Source organism: Camelina sativa, chromosome 18 (assembly GCF_030686135.1).
Source record: "Camelina sativa cultivar CO46 ecotype springtype chromosome 18, ASM3068613v1".
NCBI classification, from domain to species: domain Eukaryota; kingdom Viridiplantae; phylum Streptophyta; class Magnoliopsida; order Brassicales; family Brassicaceae; genus Camelina; species Camelina sativa.
The window spans coordinates 23475458-23488642 of NC_141897.1; the positions used below are offsets into that span (position 1 = coordinate 23475458).

A 13185-nucleotide genomic window follows, 5' to 3' on the forward strand; every position below is an offset into this window, starting at 1 on the left:
AATTGCGGTGGTTTTTTTTTTTTTTTTTTTTTTTTGTATTAGAAAATTGTAATAAAAAGAAAGTGGGCTCAAGGAGGTGGGCCCAAATAATATGGGCCTTGTCTAGCATGCGGGGTGAAGCATGGTTTGCATTATTCATGCTTTGTCTCCCCTCCGCCACACACCACCAAATAAAAATAAAAATATCCAACGAGGTGGCGTTTCGTGCATATAGTCGTCTCATAAAAACGGCACGCTGTTGGGTTACGATTGCCGTAAACGTCAACTTGCGCTCTCCTTGTGAATTAAAAAAACTAGGCAAAAGAAGTTGTTGCTGGGTTTGTAGATTTGTCGGAGATTCATATACAAGTAAGCTAGTTGATCGGAGGGGGGGGGGGGGGGGGGGGGGGTCAGTGAAGCAACGAAATGGGGGCATCAGATTCAACTCTGCAGGTATGTCTGCGATTTTTTGATATTCTTGAGGCAGGGCATGATGTGATGGTCTTCAATTCAAATTCAATCATCCGATATATTCAACAGGGAAATGGAAGTGGAGATGTGATAACGACCATCTCGCATCGATCCGAAGTAGTGGATCCCATTCTCGAGAATCTTAAATCCCTCTCTGTTGTAAGTTTTACTCCCGAAATCGAAACCGAAACTAGTCGTCGTCTTCTTCTTTCAATTTTTTAATATTATCGATGATTATAAAAAAAATAAAAAAATAAAAAAATGTGCAGAGTAGGCCAATATTGAAGTCGCCTCCCACGGAAAGTAGCTTAACGGACATCTTAGTGAGAAAAGCTCTATCGAGTTCATCTTCCAGTAAGAAAAGCCTCTCTCTTTTTGTTTTTGTTATTGAATTAACTAAACATCACATGTTTAGGAACTTTTTTAAGCTTAAAATTAAAAAAAAAAATGATGGATCCGTGTCTGTCTAAGACATATATTCATACATATATATATATCAATCCTTTTTTTTTTTGGATTTTTGTTACAAGTCCTCTCTTTTTTGTTTCCAACCTCGTCTCCTGCTTTTCTTTGTCAGATACGGTGGATCCTCAAATACTTGTAGAGCTCTTCTCCATTTACCGAGAATGGCAAGAGTCCAAGGCTCAACAAATCACCAATACACAGGTGGTCTCCGCCTCCTTTTTCAATGAACATGGAATCCAATCCTTTACTCTTATTTACTCCTCATGGACTGTAAACTTCTCCTCTAGGTCTATGAGTAGTTCATTATGTAAGAAATGTCTGCAATTAGCCAGACAACTTACTTTATACTTAAGCTTAGGCTACTCCCATTTTTGAGCTTTTTGTTCTCAAATGCTGGAATCTAATCTCTTATAGATTGTCTACTTTCTTTGGCTCTGTCTTTGCTTTTCATCACCTTTGGTGACACTCCTCTCGGTGTAGCTATTTAAAGCGAAAAACTGAATTTATAACATTTATTTAGGAAGATATAGAAAACAAGATCGAAGTGGCAGATGCTTTGGCGACTAAACTTTTACAGCGGTTCAACCACTCTGTTTCTGCTATGCGGACAACTTCCTAGCATTTATCTCAAGGTACCTTTTTTTACTCTCAGGGTTTTTTACACACTGGAGGGACTGCATTATATCATCCATTTATCTCTTATACTTGCCAGCACATCTTTCCAGTTCCTAAGGGAAGGTTAACTGAGGTGATCAACAACTGCGATACATTATGTAAGAGAATTAATTCTGAGGGACCTGAATCTCTAAGGTCCACTGTCACGCCTTTTTCTCTTGCATCCCCTGATTCGGTCAGTCTAAACACTACTACTCTCTCTTCTAAACAAGATCCATAAGAGTAAGTAAAATATCTTTAACAAATAGTTAGATTGGTGATTCGGAATACGTCTAGTTATATTTTACTGATCTCATTTGAGTTTGCATAGATGCATGATCATGTCTTTTTTACGTTGGTTTGATTTTCTGAGTTGTATAATCTCGCTGGTAAACAGTAGGAACCCATTGTTGCGATAAAGGGAAAATTCATATGTAATAAATATTTTCTGTTTGCCTTTTGGTACAACATCCACAATGGACTATTCGCAGCTGAACAACTTGAAACAACAAAAGAGAAGAACAACGAATGAAACAAAAATACATCTCAATATATATAAAAAGAAAAGCAAGATAATGATGACTCTCTCGTCTTTTGGGTAGTTCAAGATCAAGGTTGCTGCTTAGCGTCCATGTAGCCAGCGTCGACGAGCACTTTCTCCCTCTTGGCCAGCTCAAGGTCTTCGTCCACCATCATCTTGACCAGCTTCTCGAACCCTACTTGAGGCTTCCACCCCAGCATCTCCTTTGCCTTGCTTGCGTCTCCTTTGAGATTGTCCACCTCCGTTGGCCGGAAGTACTTCTTGTCAATCTCGACGTGGTCTTTCCAGTTGAGCCCGACGTACCCGAAAGACACCGCCAGAAACTCCTCGACGGTGTGTGATTCCTCAGTTGCCACGACGTAGTCATCTGGTTTCTCCTGCTGCAGCATCAGCCACATTGCCTCGACGTAGTCTCCTGCGAAGCCCCAGTCTCTTGAAGCTTGTATATTCCCGAGGAAGAGCTTCGTCTGCAATCCAACCTTGATCCTTCCCAAGGCCCGGGTGATCTTCCGAGTGACGAAGTTCTCACCCCGGCGAGGTGACTCGTGGTTGAAGAGGATTCCGTTGCAGGCGTACAGACCATAGGCCTCTCGGTAGTTGACGGTGTACCAGTGAGCGGCGCATTTGGAGGCTGCGTAGGGAGATCTGGGATGAAAGGGAGTGGTCTCGGACTGAGGAGGAGGAGTAGAGCCGAACATCTCGGAGGAGCCGGCCTGGTAGTACTTGATGGAGCGGCCGTTGTCAATGTTGTGAGATCTGACAGCCTCAAGGAGGCGGAGAGCTCCAGTAGCGACGACATCAGCAGTGTAGTCAGGGATCTCGAAGGAGACGGCAACGTGGGACTGAGCAGCAAGGTTGTAGACCTCGTCAGGCTTTATGACGTCGAGCCAACGGCGGAGAGAGGAAGCATCGGAGAGATCAGCGTAGTGGAGCTTCATGCGAGCTTTGTTGGCATTGTGGGGATCGACGTAGATATGGTTGATGCGCTGAGTGTTGAAATTGGAGGAACGTCGGATGAGGCCGTGAACTTGGTAGCCTTTGGCGAGTAGGAACTCGGTGAGGTATGATCCATCCTGGCCGGTGATACCGGTGACCAAGGCAATCTTCAACGGCTGGGCAGTATTGTTGGAATCGCCGTTAGGAGGAGATCTGTCTTGTGACGCCATTGATTGATGATGAGATGGGATCGGATCACAGAAATGATTGGGCACGTCGCGCTTTCTATATATTTGATTTTAGAAGCTCCCAAAAGTGATGAGCTTTATATATAAGAAGGAAGACTTGGACGGAGGTGGGAGAGAGAGGGGGTTAGTATGGTAACTTAGAAAGGTCCCAAGCTGTGTGTATTGGTGGGTACGTAAAGTTGTACATTGTTAAGCTAATCGCCGGCAAGCGTTGACCGATAACCATTAGTTTATCACATCTCTCTCTCTCTCTCAATGCCTGAACTGAACGCAAGCAAACTCCCTCCTTTTAGAGCTATATATATATATATATGTCAGCCCACTAAAGTTTGGACAGCACTTCAAAGCCCGTTGTTTGGCCCAACCTACAGACTCGGGCCTAGCTTAGTTACTTTTTTTTTTTTCCACGATTTCTACTAAATAATAAGATTCAAAATTCAAAATTTTAAGAAAGAAAGAAAAAAAAACGTAACGCGAGAAAGGAGTTTTATTAAATGCGAGTGGTAAATTAAATTCTCATTAGTTGACAGTAATAATGAGAAGAATAATAATTACGAATATAATAAGGAATGAGAGCCAATCAGCGCCTCGCTAATTATTTATTAACTGAAGAGTCCCTAAGAGCATCATTAGTAAAGGGTACTCTCTAAGTTACTCTCAAATTATTTAAACATATAATTAATATTAATTTAAGTAAAGCAACCCTAAGAGTATTTTTGCAAAATCATTCTTTTACTAGAGAACCAAAAAAGGGTTGCTCATTCTTAAACATATTTTACAAGTTTTGTATGTTCTTTAAACTATGTAATGTCAAAGGAAAAGAATGAAAAAAAAAACTGTTTCCCAAGTTTACATGTTGTAGCAGCCTTGGCACTTCACATCCTACATTAAAGTAAACAACAAACGAAACAACAATTAGACAGGTAAATGAAAATCAGATTGGTAAATGGTAGAGAAAGAATCATGCTTTTACGGGTGTTTAGAGATGATCACAGATTGCTTTTGTGAAATCTGTTGTGGTTGAGGAGCCTCCTAGATCAACTGTTCTATACTTTCCCTCGGCTATTGTGTTGATGATGGCGCTGTGGATCTGCTCTGCTTGTTTGTTGAGTTTCAGATGCCGCAGCATCATCAATCCACTAAGTAAAGCTGTCGGGTTCGCCAGGTTCTATACAACACCATAAAAGACAAAACATCATACTTTGGATAATTAGCTTAGGATTGAATCAAGTCTTGACTTTCAAACATTGGGCTGATAAATCTAAATCCAATATGTTTGAAACTTGATGTGTAGATCAGACTCGTTAATCCTAAATACTTTATTGGCCAGTTATTAACATCATTCAAGTAACGATGATCCAACCAGAACCGTTCTACAATATAAACTAGACAGTAATCCAATCTACAATGAAAGTCTCAGCATCTGAATGTTCTACCAAGAAAATGAAGAGAAAGAGGTGACAAATCTTCTCTCAGGAGCACAAGTTATATCATACTAAGTTTATAGATAACAGTCAGACTAAACTCACTTAGTTTGTTTCACTACTTTTGATAACGAAAACGCAGAACCATATAAGATTTCTTATCATGGTTTCGAGGCAGAACAATATAGGAAGAAAAACCATTTGTGCTAATCTTTCCTTCTTTCCTTCTCAACAAACACAAACAGAACAACATAAACAAACACTAAACAGTTGGGATCGGTTCTGATCAGAACAACATACATAAACACTAAACACTCTACTAATCTTACACAAACACAAACATAAGATAACAAGAACATAAAAGATACTCATTCATAAAAACGATATCATACAATCAGAGTAATTTAACCGTAACCCTCAATCCTCCAAAACAAAATTTCAAAAGCAAGTGAATATCAATTTAATCTCAAAAGCAATGAATCAACGCCTAATAAGTTAAATCGACAGAAAACTTTCCTCCGCCGTCATTTTGTCTTCAGAACCGAAGCGTCATCATCTTAGGGTTACACCGTTGTTCTTCGCCATCGCCTCTGCTTGCCATCATCATCCTCCATATTTAGCCGGAAAGTTCATCAGATTCGGTCTGAATCGATGGAATTTCCCGGTATTCGCAAGAATCGCCACCCAAATCGTCTTTCACCCGACAGATAAGAGAGAGAGACTCGGAAAGAAAAAAAATTGGAGATAAAAAAAAAATTGCGGTTTATATTTCTTCTGGAACCAATGGCAAAACGCCACGTCGGGTTTCTCAGGGTGTTGCTTCAGTTACTATCAGAAGCAGCGATACTCACTAAAATGGACTCAAAAATGGGTTTAATATTCTGTTTTTGGGGCCCAACAAGAGAGTACTTCTAAGAGTATTCACCACTAATGATGGTCTAAAGAAAAAAGAAAGTGGGGGTGGGGTGTGCTGTGCTGTGCTGTGCCGTTTTAGGGTTTTTAATTATAATATCTTCGATATATATCTATCGCTCTCTCGACTCTTCCAATGAAAAAAAAAAAAACAAAACACAAGTCGTATCGCCGACGTCCCTTCTGATTCCCCTCTCTCACTCTCTCCCTGCGGCTCTTGAGATTCCGAGAGAGAAAGAGAGAGTTCGGTTTGGTAATACGAAAAATAGGAGGATTACTCAAAATCGTTTAGTTTCGTTTGTGAGAAGACTTCTTGTTATTGTGATTTTTTTTTTTTTTTGACTAGTCTTCTTAACCCAAAAAAAAAGAAGAAGAAAGAGTCTAATCATATAATATTAGAGAGAGAGAGAGAAATAAAAGAAAATATGAAGAAGAAAACATCAGGAAGAGTGTCATGGGCATCAGAGAGTAGGCTTTGTCAGGTATTAATTTTTGTTACCACATTCCCATTACTTCTCCGCCCCTGGGACTGTTCTGAGTGTATCTTCTTCTTCCTTTATTCGTTTCTGCATTTTTTTTTTTATTTAATCTTATTTATTTCATTCATCAGACTTCCCCCCAAAGTCAAAAATCCTACATTAACAAATGATTTTTTTTTTTTTTTTTTTCTAAATTGAACCGTAGATGATGATGATAAGTCAATCTCAAAGCAACCAACTTTTTAATGAAAAGAACAGAAAAAATATTACCTTTTTTTCTCTGGTAATGGTCTGTGGGGGAATCTAATTAAAATTTATCTTTGCGAAATCCACTTTTTTTTTTTTTTTTATTCCTTGATTTTTGTTGATGTGGGTTATGAGTTATGACATACACACTTGAATCTAGAGAGAATGAATATGATGTTAGATATATAATCAACAACAACAACAACAACAACAGCAAGAGATCCCCAAACACAAAACAACAACAATGTATAAAACGATTCAATTTATAAACTTTGTTATGAACCTGAAATAGTGAGAAACATGTAGGTACTAGGTTGGTTGGTAGGGCCTTTTATTTCTATTTCTTTTAAAATGGAGTATCTTTATTCTATGAATTGAAAACGACTTTGTTGCTGGCTGCTCTGACAAGGAGTGAGTAAAGGACGACACACACACCATTCATTTGCTTACTACTCCATTTTAAAAAAAAAAACTCTCAACAGGTAAAGATGTTTCTAACTGAAGATTGTCCCGCTAAAGTTTCATCATCCAATCTTCTTCCTCCTGGATTTGAAGCTACTGTGTTTCCATCCACGCGTAACAACAACATTCCTCGTATCAAATGGAAACGCCCCCCTAAGGTTCTTTTATATTATATTTATATCAATAATCCTCTCCCTTTTTCTCTTTGGATTTACTCCTAACCCACTAACTACATGTTGTTGTTATGTTTCTTATCAAACTCTGTTTCTCAAATATAATCCCCACAATAACAGTTTATCATTAATGATGCTTTGCTTGTCGGGAGTGGTGGTGACAGCACCGAAACTCTTTCTGAGAACTTGAGGATTTCTAAAGTCTTGGAAGCCTTCTATCCCCATCGCTCTGTCATCCCTACTCGGTTTGCTTTCTTTCTTTTTAATTTGCTTTTGTGCCATTGTTGTTTATATTACCTACTGAATTATCTCTCCTCTTGTTTTCATCTAGTCCTTCCGTCTCATCCGCTGTAGCAGAAGCACACTACGACGACAGCACTACTCCTAGTATCCCTCTCGCTTTCATTGAAGACGAACCTGAGCCTCCTTTACAATCTTCTCATGATTTCAATGCTGTCTCTCTTCTTGGACCACAGTTGAGTCTCGCTGCTTCTGCAGCTTTGTCTTCGTTAACCAAGGAACAGGGCTCTCAGGTCGATGCTCATTTACTTGTCAAGTTACTCAGTGACCCCATTATCGTCCACAACCTGTTGAATGGTAAACCACTTGAAACTGCTAATCATGTTACTACTCCAAACACTGACTTCGCCAAACCTACTACACGTGCCATGGACACAACAAACCCACCTCCTCCTATTGGTGTGCCTCATAACGTACCTGTTTCTGTTCAATCCTGTGCTACAGATCCCCCACTCCCCAAACCCACTTTGCCCATGTCCACTGCTCTGTCAATGAAACCGCCGACCCTGGTTGTTCACACCTATCCATTGTCTTCTGGGATCAAACCATTGCCAAGACTCGAAGATTCTTCTTACACAGCTGCTCCCTTGAAACCAAGCCCAGTTGATAATGCTCTAGTCTCGGAACAAAACAAACAACAACCCCTTAACATGTCGTCCACTTGGGACATGAACAGGGGACCAGAATCAGCAGCGCAAACTGAAACAGCTCCTCAAATCCGTAATGGTAATACAAACCGGGATGATCAGGTGTCTGCAGAACCCGTGAAAAATCAAGACTACTACAAGAACCTCATTAGGGAACATGGGGTAGTCAGTCCGGTAACAAATGAAAATAACAATTACAAAGGTAGAGTTGATGATAACATGAAAGTCGTAAAGGTTAATAAGATTCAGAAACCGTGCATGTTCTTTAACAGACCCAAAGGGTGTAGGCTGGGCGAGAGTTGCTTGTATCTTCACGGACGCTCTAAAAGGTCGTGGACTGATGTTGCACCTCGCTTTCCCAGAGCTAAGAGACTCAAGTTTGGTTCGTAAAACAACTACGGGTATCACTCACGTCAAACTTAACCCCAATCGATTCATGTCTGAAATATTGGTAAATAGCTTCATCCAAATTCTGACAAGTTTGTTTGACAAGTTTCCCAAAGTTAGTCATCCGTCTTCTTTTTCTTCTCTTTTTGCCGTTACATTCTTTTGGCCATCTACAAGGTTAACACTTCTAACACTTCGACCAAGGGTTTTGAGACGGAATTAAACCGTTTACTTCTAGGCTTTTAGCACACGGATTATGATAATTTAATAATCCTAAGAACAATGGTGGTGATATCTCTAAACCCTTAATTCAATTTTCTACCATTATTTTACATATGTAAATAAAATCTTATAATCCCGTGGTTTCACTCAAAAGAGATTTCGTCAAACTAAAATAAAAATTAGAAATAATTAAACATAACCACCTTATTCTCTAATTTGTTAAATATATTATAAGTCGAACCTATAGTGGAATTGAACTATTTTATAGTCAAAACAAGACTTAAAGGTAGTAGTACAAAATCATTTGTATGCAAACATTATATTTGGTGATTGATAATATAAATTGGTCCCGTTATATATAGGAAGTAGGGGAAACAATGGGCCAATTTAGTAGAAAAGCTCACATAAAGAACACCCGACATGTGAACCCCACACCTCCTCTCAACTAAAACTCACAATTTCTTGTCTGTTCTATATTTCAATCAATATTTCATACACCAATAATATGATTTGTGATTATTAAAGAGTTCCGACTTTATCCAAAACTCGTTGTGTAGTGTTAAGGCATAACGTTTAACCGAAACGGTTATGTCAATATCTGTTTACCACGCGATATGAATGATCGGATGGTGGTTAATAAGACATCATATAGTTTCTAGCTAGTCATGATCAATATCACTTGTTAAGAACAAATTAATGATCGTTCCCACATCAATTACGTCACCGCTTATACGATACCAATATTAATACCATGCTGAAATCAAATCATACTTTGGGAGCCAAGTGTCCGAAATTTGTGCAATACAGAAGACGTGTACTTATATAAATTATTGTTTTGCAACTTAATCTGAAATTTTAATAATGACAGGGGGAATACGTCATTGTCGTGATTTTGTGGTGGTGCCTTATGGTGACATACCACCTCCCGAATTTTATTAAACATATATAATGAGATATAGAAATCTTATAACATTGTTGTTTTTGCGACTAGGGCTTATCCGTGACACCATCATGGATAAAGTCCACTTTCAAGGTAGGTCGTGTATACACATATCCATGCGCGTTTACTTGGGAGTGAAGTAGACTATTTACAAAATTCAAATGCTCAAATATATAATAGCATGTTATGTTCGAATCATAACTATAGAATATAATATCATCAAAACTTTGACAATTTTGGTCGTGTGTTGAGAGCTATGCGTTACCTGCAGCGACCCTCTCTATTTGGTGAAGAAAGGGTCCATGAGTGTCGAGGGCGAAAATTTGTTGATGTTATGTTAGGGATATATATATACATAATTGCAAACGGACAAAAATGTTGGGGTCCAATCAGAATATACAAACAATGATAGAGAGATGATATAGTTCTGCTGTATGATCTGTCGTCCTTGTTTAACATAACTTCCATCGCCTTCAAGCGAAATCTGTTTGGTTATAGAATTCATCCAACAAAATGAGGTTCAAACAAAAGTACGTACGTAACGTGAACTCTACAACTCTCAAAGGACATCATGCACTATTAATTAATACATGAGAACTATAATTTTAAGACGAAAAGATATACACAAGTAGGTACATAGCTAGCCATGATCTTCTTCATATGTATATTTGTCCCGGGCGTCAAGGATTAATGGAGGAAATAAGAGATTGAAAGAAGTGTTCATCACAAGGGATGGTTAGGCCACTGTCTTGGAAGTACCCAAACTCTTCCTCAGACTGTTGCAGCAACATCTGAATATTCATAGAAGTATCAAACATATGGATATGCATGACATTAAAACCAAAAGGAAAGACATATACTGTATATGGATGCAATAATGAGAAGAAGATCGATCCATGCAGGTTATACCTGGAAGATGGGGTGCGTGAGGAAGGAGATGGGGATGACGTGCCGGGATCTGGAGTGACCAACATAGACGACGAAGTGACCTTTTGGGACGCCGTTAAAGTTAACGTCGACGTTGCTCTTCTTCCCCAAACTCGAACATCTCTTTAACATCTGCTTCAGAGCCTTACCACCTCCCCTTTCTACTCCCATCGATCGCAAAGATCCTCTTTCTCTTGGCTCTCTGTGTTTCTGCTTCTCCGTTTGACTCAATAGATAAAGAGATAGTGGTGGTGACTCATATTTATACGCACAACCACATACATATATATATATATATGGGAATATTATAAAATATAATTTCACATGTTAATTGCACCCACACACTCATCGAGAATTAGTAAACTGTGTCTTAACATGATGTTTCAACGTTATGGGACTCACCATGTGCAACACTATTCCATTTTAGACATGTATATAAGATGTATGTTCCATATATCTTTTGAAAGATATATAAAAACTAATGCCACTATACAATCTTGGGATATGTGTGACAAATTAAACTGTGAGTTCCCCATGTTTCTATAGATTAAGATCATGTAAATTCAGGATGATGAGTGAAGAAATTACATCTACCACAAAATATAGATATACAAAAAAAAAAAATGAATGTCAGGGATTTTTAGATTGATGAAGAGAACATGGGCGACGACGGCTCTTCATGTTCTGTGGATGAAAGAAATGGAGCAATGATGTATTACAGACAAAACCCCATTAACGGAAATATAACAGAAAGCCCATACAGTCTCGTGCAGCCGCCAATCATTACCCGTCTCTCGGTCTGGCCAAACCCAACCGGTTTGCAATTCTCCCATAGCGAAGCTGATGATGTCTCTCAACCAATTCTATCAAAGCCTAAAACCCTAAACCCTGGAGCAAGCTGAACCACAGTGCAATTTTATATGCAGAGAATGTACACTTACACATATAGAGTCCTCCAGGACCATTATTTTTTTTGCCTTTTGGATATCAACAAACATGGAAGTTGTATCAAATGAGGTTTTTTTTATATATATATTACATGTGGAAGAAAGAAAAAAGTAGGCGATCTTCATCTCTAAGCCATCATATAGAGCTTAGGGCCATCATTTTGCACTGCTCATTCATGGCGAGAAGCTGTGCCTCTTTCTTGTCCACAAGAGCCGTCAGTCTTACATTCTCTTCCATTAGTTTTTGAACCTCTGCTTCTTTCTGTACTTTCTCGCTTTCCAACTGCGTTGTCTTTGCAACAAGCCTGTTTCATCGTATCATTGACACATGAACTCACAATTACAACAGGAAAGAAAATATATATAACTCTTTACTACACGAACAAGTATGGAGTTTTTGAGACTAGTCGTTATCGAACACCTAAGGACAGAGTAAAAACATGATGAGAATTCCACCATGATAAATCTGCTCTGTAATGGTTATCAAACATCAAAGACAAGTTCTAGAGCCTACTCATAATAGACAAGTTGCTAATTCTAGGAGTAGGCAGATAGATGGAAAGCCAAGAAATTAAGAAGTAGTGTAGAAGAAGACATGCTAACTGTTCAAAAAGTCGCTCGATAGTTTGGAACTGCTTCTCGGAAGAGACGAGTGTTTCTCTGACGCTGATGAGACTTGTAACATAGGATTTAAGCGACTCAAAGTCTCTCCTGACACGACTGAGTTCCAGCTCATTTTCGGTAGCTCTAAGCTTCTGTCTAGACGTCTCCTGGACCAAGTCATCAACCCTCTGCCGCATTTCACAGAGAATACTACTGGTCCCAAGAGCAAACTTTTCCATGTCCTCTAATTTGGTGGACATGTTGTCGATTTGGCCAACCTTTCTCTGAATTTCTTCTTGACTTGATACAAGCTTAGCTTTCTCGGTTGCGGCTTGTGACTCGGCGATTATAGCACGCCTAGCCAGAGACTCCATGACGCCTGTAACGGTGTCTACATGGTTGAGCATCTCAGTGACAAAAGTGCCATCGAGGGATAACTGGAGCTGGTCAGTTCCAAGAGATAGATTGGCAAAATCGGCAGCAGCCACAGAAGTTGCTTTTGATTTAAGGTAGGACAATAACGCTGTAGCAGTGTTAACACGGCTCAAGAGAATGTCAATCTCCTCCTCTTTGGAAAGCAGAGCAGAGTCCTCAACAGTTGGGAATCTGTCGATGGTGGAGGAGGGGCTCCTAGTATCCATAGCTCGGATCAAGATGTGATGATGATGATCCTCAGTGTTGATAGACTCTAAGCTTGAGGTAGAAACCAGTTCCTTTGCAGCCATACTTGATAAAATCCCACAAAAAGATGAATGAAATCGTAAGAAACTGCCATAGGACATACAAGATTCGGGCAAATTGACTTCCAAATAGTAAAAATCAACTTTTTACGAGAAACCCTTCAAAAAGCAACAATTTTGTTTATGACTCTTAAATATTTCAACAACGATCAATAGAATCGAATCGGATCGCAACACACAACCCCAGAAATGAAAAAGAGAGGATCTTTTTATGAGACAACAAAATTGTAACTAGGAAAATGAAATGACAAACCTAAATTGAACTTTGGCCGGAGATTTCGGGAATCAAAACGCAATCAGGCACCGGCCGATCGATCAAACGAGAGGGAACGAAACAAAGTCTGGTCGGGTTGACTCGGTTCTGCAAAGCGAGTCGTTTGCTCTTATTTTGTTGGCCTAATTAAGGAGGAGGAGAGAAAGAACCACTCAACCCACACAAAATTAGTTTTTAAGTTTGGAACAAAATTTAGTTTCTGACCGAC

General features: G+C 39.3%; 4 protein-coding genes and 1 pseudogene across 11 annotated transcripts; 2 read left to right on the forward strand and 3 right to left on the reverse strand.

Annotated features, from left to right (window-relative positions):
* The first annotated feature begins 11 nt into the window (after nucleotides 1-11).
* LOC104762947 (uncharacterized) lies at nucleotides 12-2046 on the forward strand. Of its 6 annotated transcripts, none has more exons than XM_019239864.2 (6): nucleotides 12-432; nucleotides 520-609; nucleotides 720-804; nucleotides 1028-1116; nucleotides 1436-1547; nucleotides 1628-2046. In XM_019239864.2, the coding sequence occupies exons 1-5, from the start codon at nucleotides 406-408 to the stop codon at nucleotides 1532-1534; spliced, it is 390 nt and encodes a 129-aa protein (XP_019095409.1). In that variant the 5' UTR covers nucleotides 12-405; the 3' UTR covers nucleotides 1535-1547; nucleotides 1628-2046. The 6 variants fall into 6 exon arrangements, with proteins under 6 accessions (XP_019095409.1, XP_019095410.1, XP_087354676.1 ...); XM_019239865.2 differs by having other exon boundaries at nucleotides 1641-2046; XM_087498550.1 differs by lacking the exon at nucleotides 1436-1547 and having other exon boundaries at nucleotides 15-432; nucleotides 1568-2046.
* Nucleotides 1980-3276, reverse strand: LOC104762946 (GDP-mannose 4,6 dehydratase 1 pseudogene; annotated as a pseudogene). The gene has a single exon (XR_015588581.1). The product of XR_015588581.1 is annotated as a GDP-mannose 4,6 dehydratase 1 pseudogene (transcript).
* Nucleotides 3277-5692: 2416 nt separating this feature from the next.
* On the forward strand, nucleotides 5693-8515 carry LOC104762948 (zinc finger CCCH domain-containing protein 68-like). The gene is made up of 4 exons (XM_010486366.3): nucleotides 5693-6112; nucleotides 6838-6975; nucleotides 7111-7235; nucleotides 7322-8515. The coding sequence occupies exons 1-4, from the start codon at nucleotides 6056-6058 to the stop codon at nucleotides 8325-8327; spliced, it is 1326 nt and encodes a 441-aa protein (XP_010484668.2). The 5' UTR covers nucleotides 5693-6055; the 3' UTR covers nucleotides 8328-8515.
* Nucleotides 8516-9937: 1422 nt separating this feature from the next.
* On the reverse strand, nucleotides 9938-10667 carry LOC104762949 (protein SMALL AUXIN UP-REGULATED RNA 9-like). The gene is made up of 2 exons (XM_010486367.2): nucleotides 10396-10667; nucleotides 9938-10277 (listed from the first exon to the last, which is right to left on the reverse strand). The coding sequence occupies exons 1-2, from the start codon at nucleotides 10582-10584 to the stop codon at nucleotides 10167-10169; spliced, it is 300 nt and encodes a 99-aa protein (XP_010484669.1). The 5' UTR covers nucleotides 10585-10667; the 3' UTR covers nucleotides 9938-10166.
* A 641-nt stretch (nucleotides 10668-11308) lies between these two features.
* On the reverse strand, nucleotides 11309-13143 carry LOC104762950 (uncharacterized). 2 transcript variants are annotated; one of them, XM_010486368.3, is made up of 3 exons: nucleotides 12957-13143; nucleotides 11964-12689; nucleotides 11309-11665 (listed from the first exon to the last, which is right to left on the reverse strand). In XM_010486368.3, the coding sequence occupies exons 2-3, from the start codon at nucleotides 12686-12688 to the stop codon at nucleotides 11497-11499; spliced, it is 894 nt and encodes a 297-aa protein (XP_010484670.1). In that variant the 5' UTR covers nucleotide 12689; nucleotides 12957-13143; the 3' UTR covers nucleotides 11309-11496. The 2 variants fall into 2 exon arrangements, with proteins under 2 accessions (XP_010484670.1, XP_010484671.1); XM_010486369.2 differs by having other exon boundaries at nucleotides 11956-12689.
* Between the last annotated feature and the right edge of the window lie 42 nt (nucleotides 13144-13185).

What these genes read in the sequence shown, in the direction of transcription:
- LOC104762947 (XM_087498549.1), top strand. Translation starts at nt 478, where the DNA reads ATGGTCTTCAATTCAAATTCAATCATCCGATATATTCAACAGGGAAAT. An exon ending in ATCTTAAATCCCTCTCTGTT is followed by an intron (nt 610 to 719) that starts GTAAGTTTTACT and finishes AAAAATGTGCAG; the next exon opens with AGTAGGCCAATATTGAAGTC. An exon ending in AACAAATCACCAATACACAG is followed by an intron (nt 1,117 to 1,567) that starts GTGGTCTCCGCC and finishes TTTTACTCTCAG; the next exon opens with GGTTTTTTACACACTGGAGG.
- LOC104762948 (XM_010486366.3), top strand. Translation starts at nt 6,056, where the DNA reads ATGAAGAAGAAAACATCAGGAAGAGTGTCATGGGCATCAGAGAGTAGG. An exon ending in CAGAGAGTAGGCTTTGTCAG is followed by an intron (nt 6,113 to 6,837) that starts GTATTAATTTTT and finishes AACTCTCAACAG; the next exon opens with GTAAAGATGTTTCTAACTGA. An exon ending in AATGGAAACGCCCCCCTAAG is followed by an intron (nt 6,976 to 7,110) that starts GTTCTTTTATAT and finishes CCACAATAACAG; the next exon opens with TTTATCATTAATGATGCTTT.
- LOC104762949 (XM_010486367.2), bottom strand. Translation starts at nt 10,584, where the DNA reads ATGGGAGTAGAAAGGGGAGGTGGTAAGGCTCTGAAGCAGATGTTAAAG. An exon ending in TCACGCACCCCATCTTCCAG is followed by an intron (nt 10,278 to 10,395) that starts GTATAACCTGCA and finishes ATGAATATTCAG; the next exon opens with ATGTTGCTGCAACAGTCTGA.
- LOC104762950 (XM_010486368.3), bottom strand. Translation starts at nt 12,688, where the DNA reads ATGGCTGCAAAGGAACTGGTTTCTACCTCAAGCTTAGAGTCTATCAAC. An exon ending in ATCGAGCGACTTTTTGAACA is followed by an intron (nt 11,666 to 11,963) that starts GTTAGCATGTCT and finishes ACGATGAAACAG; the next exon opens with GCTTGTTGCAAAGACAACGC.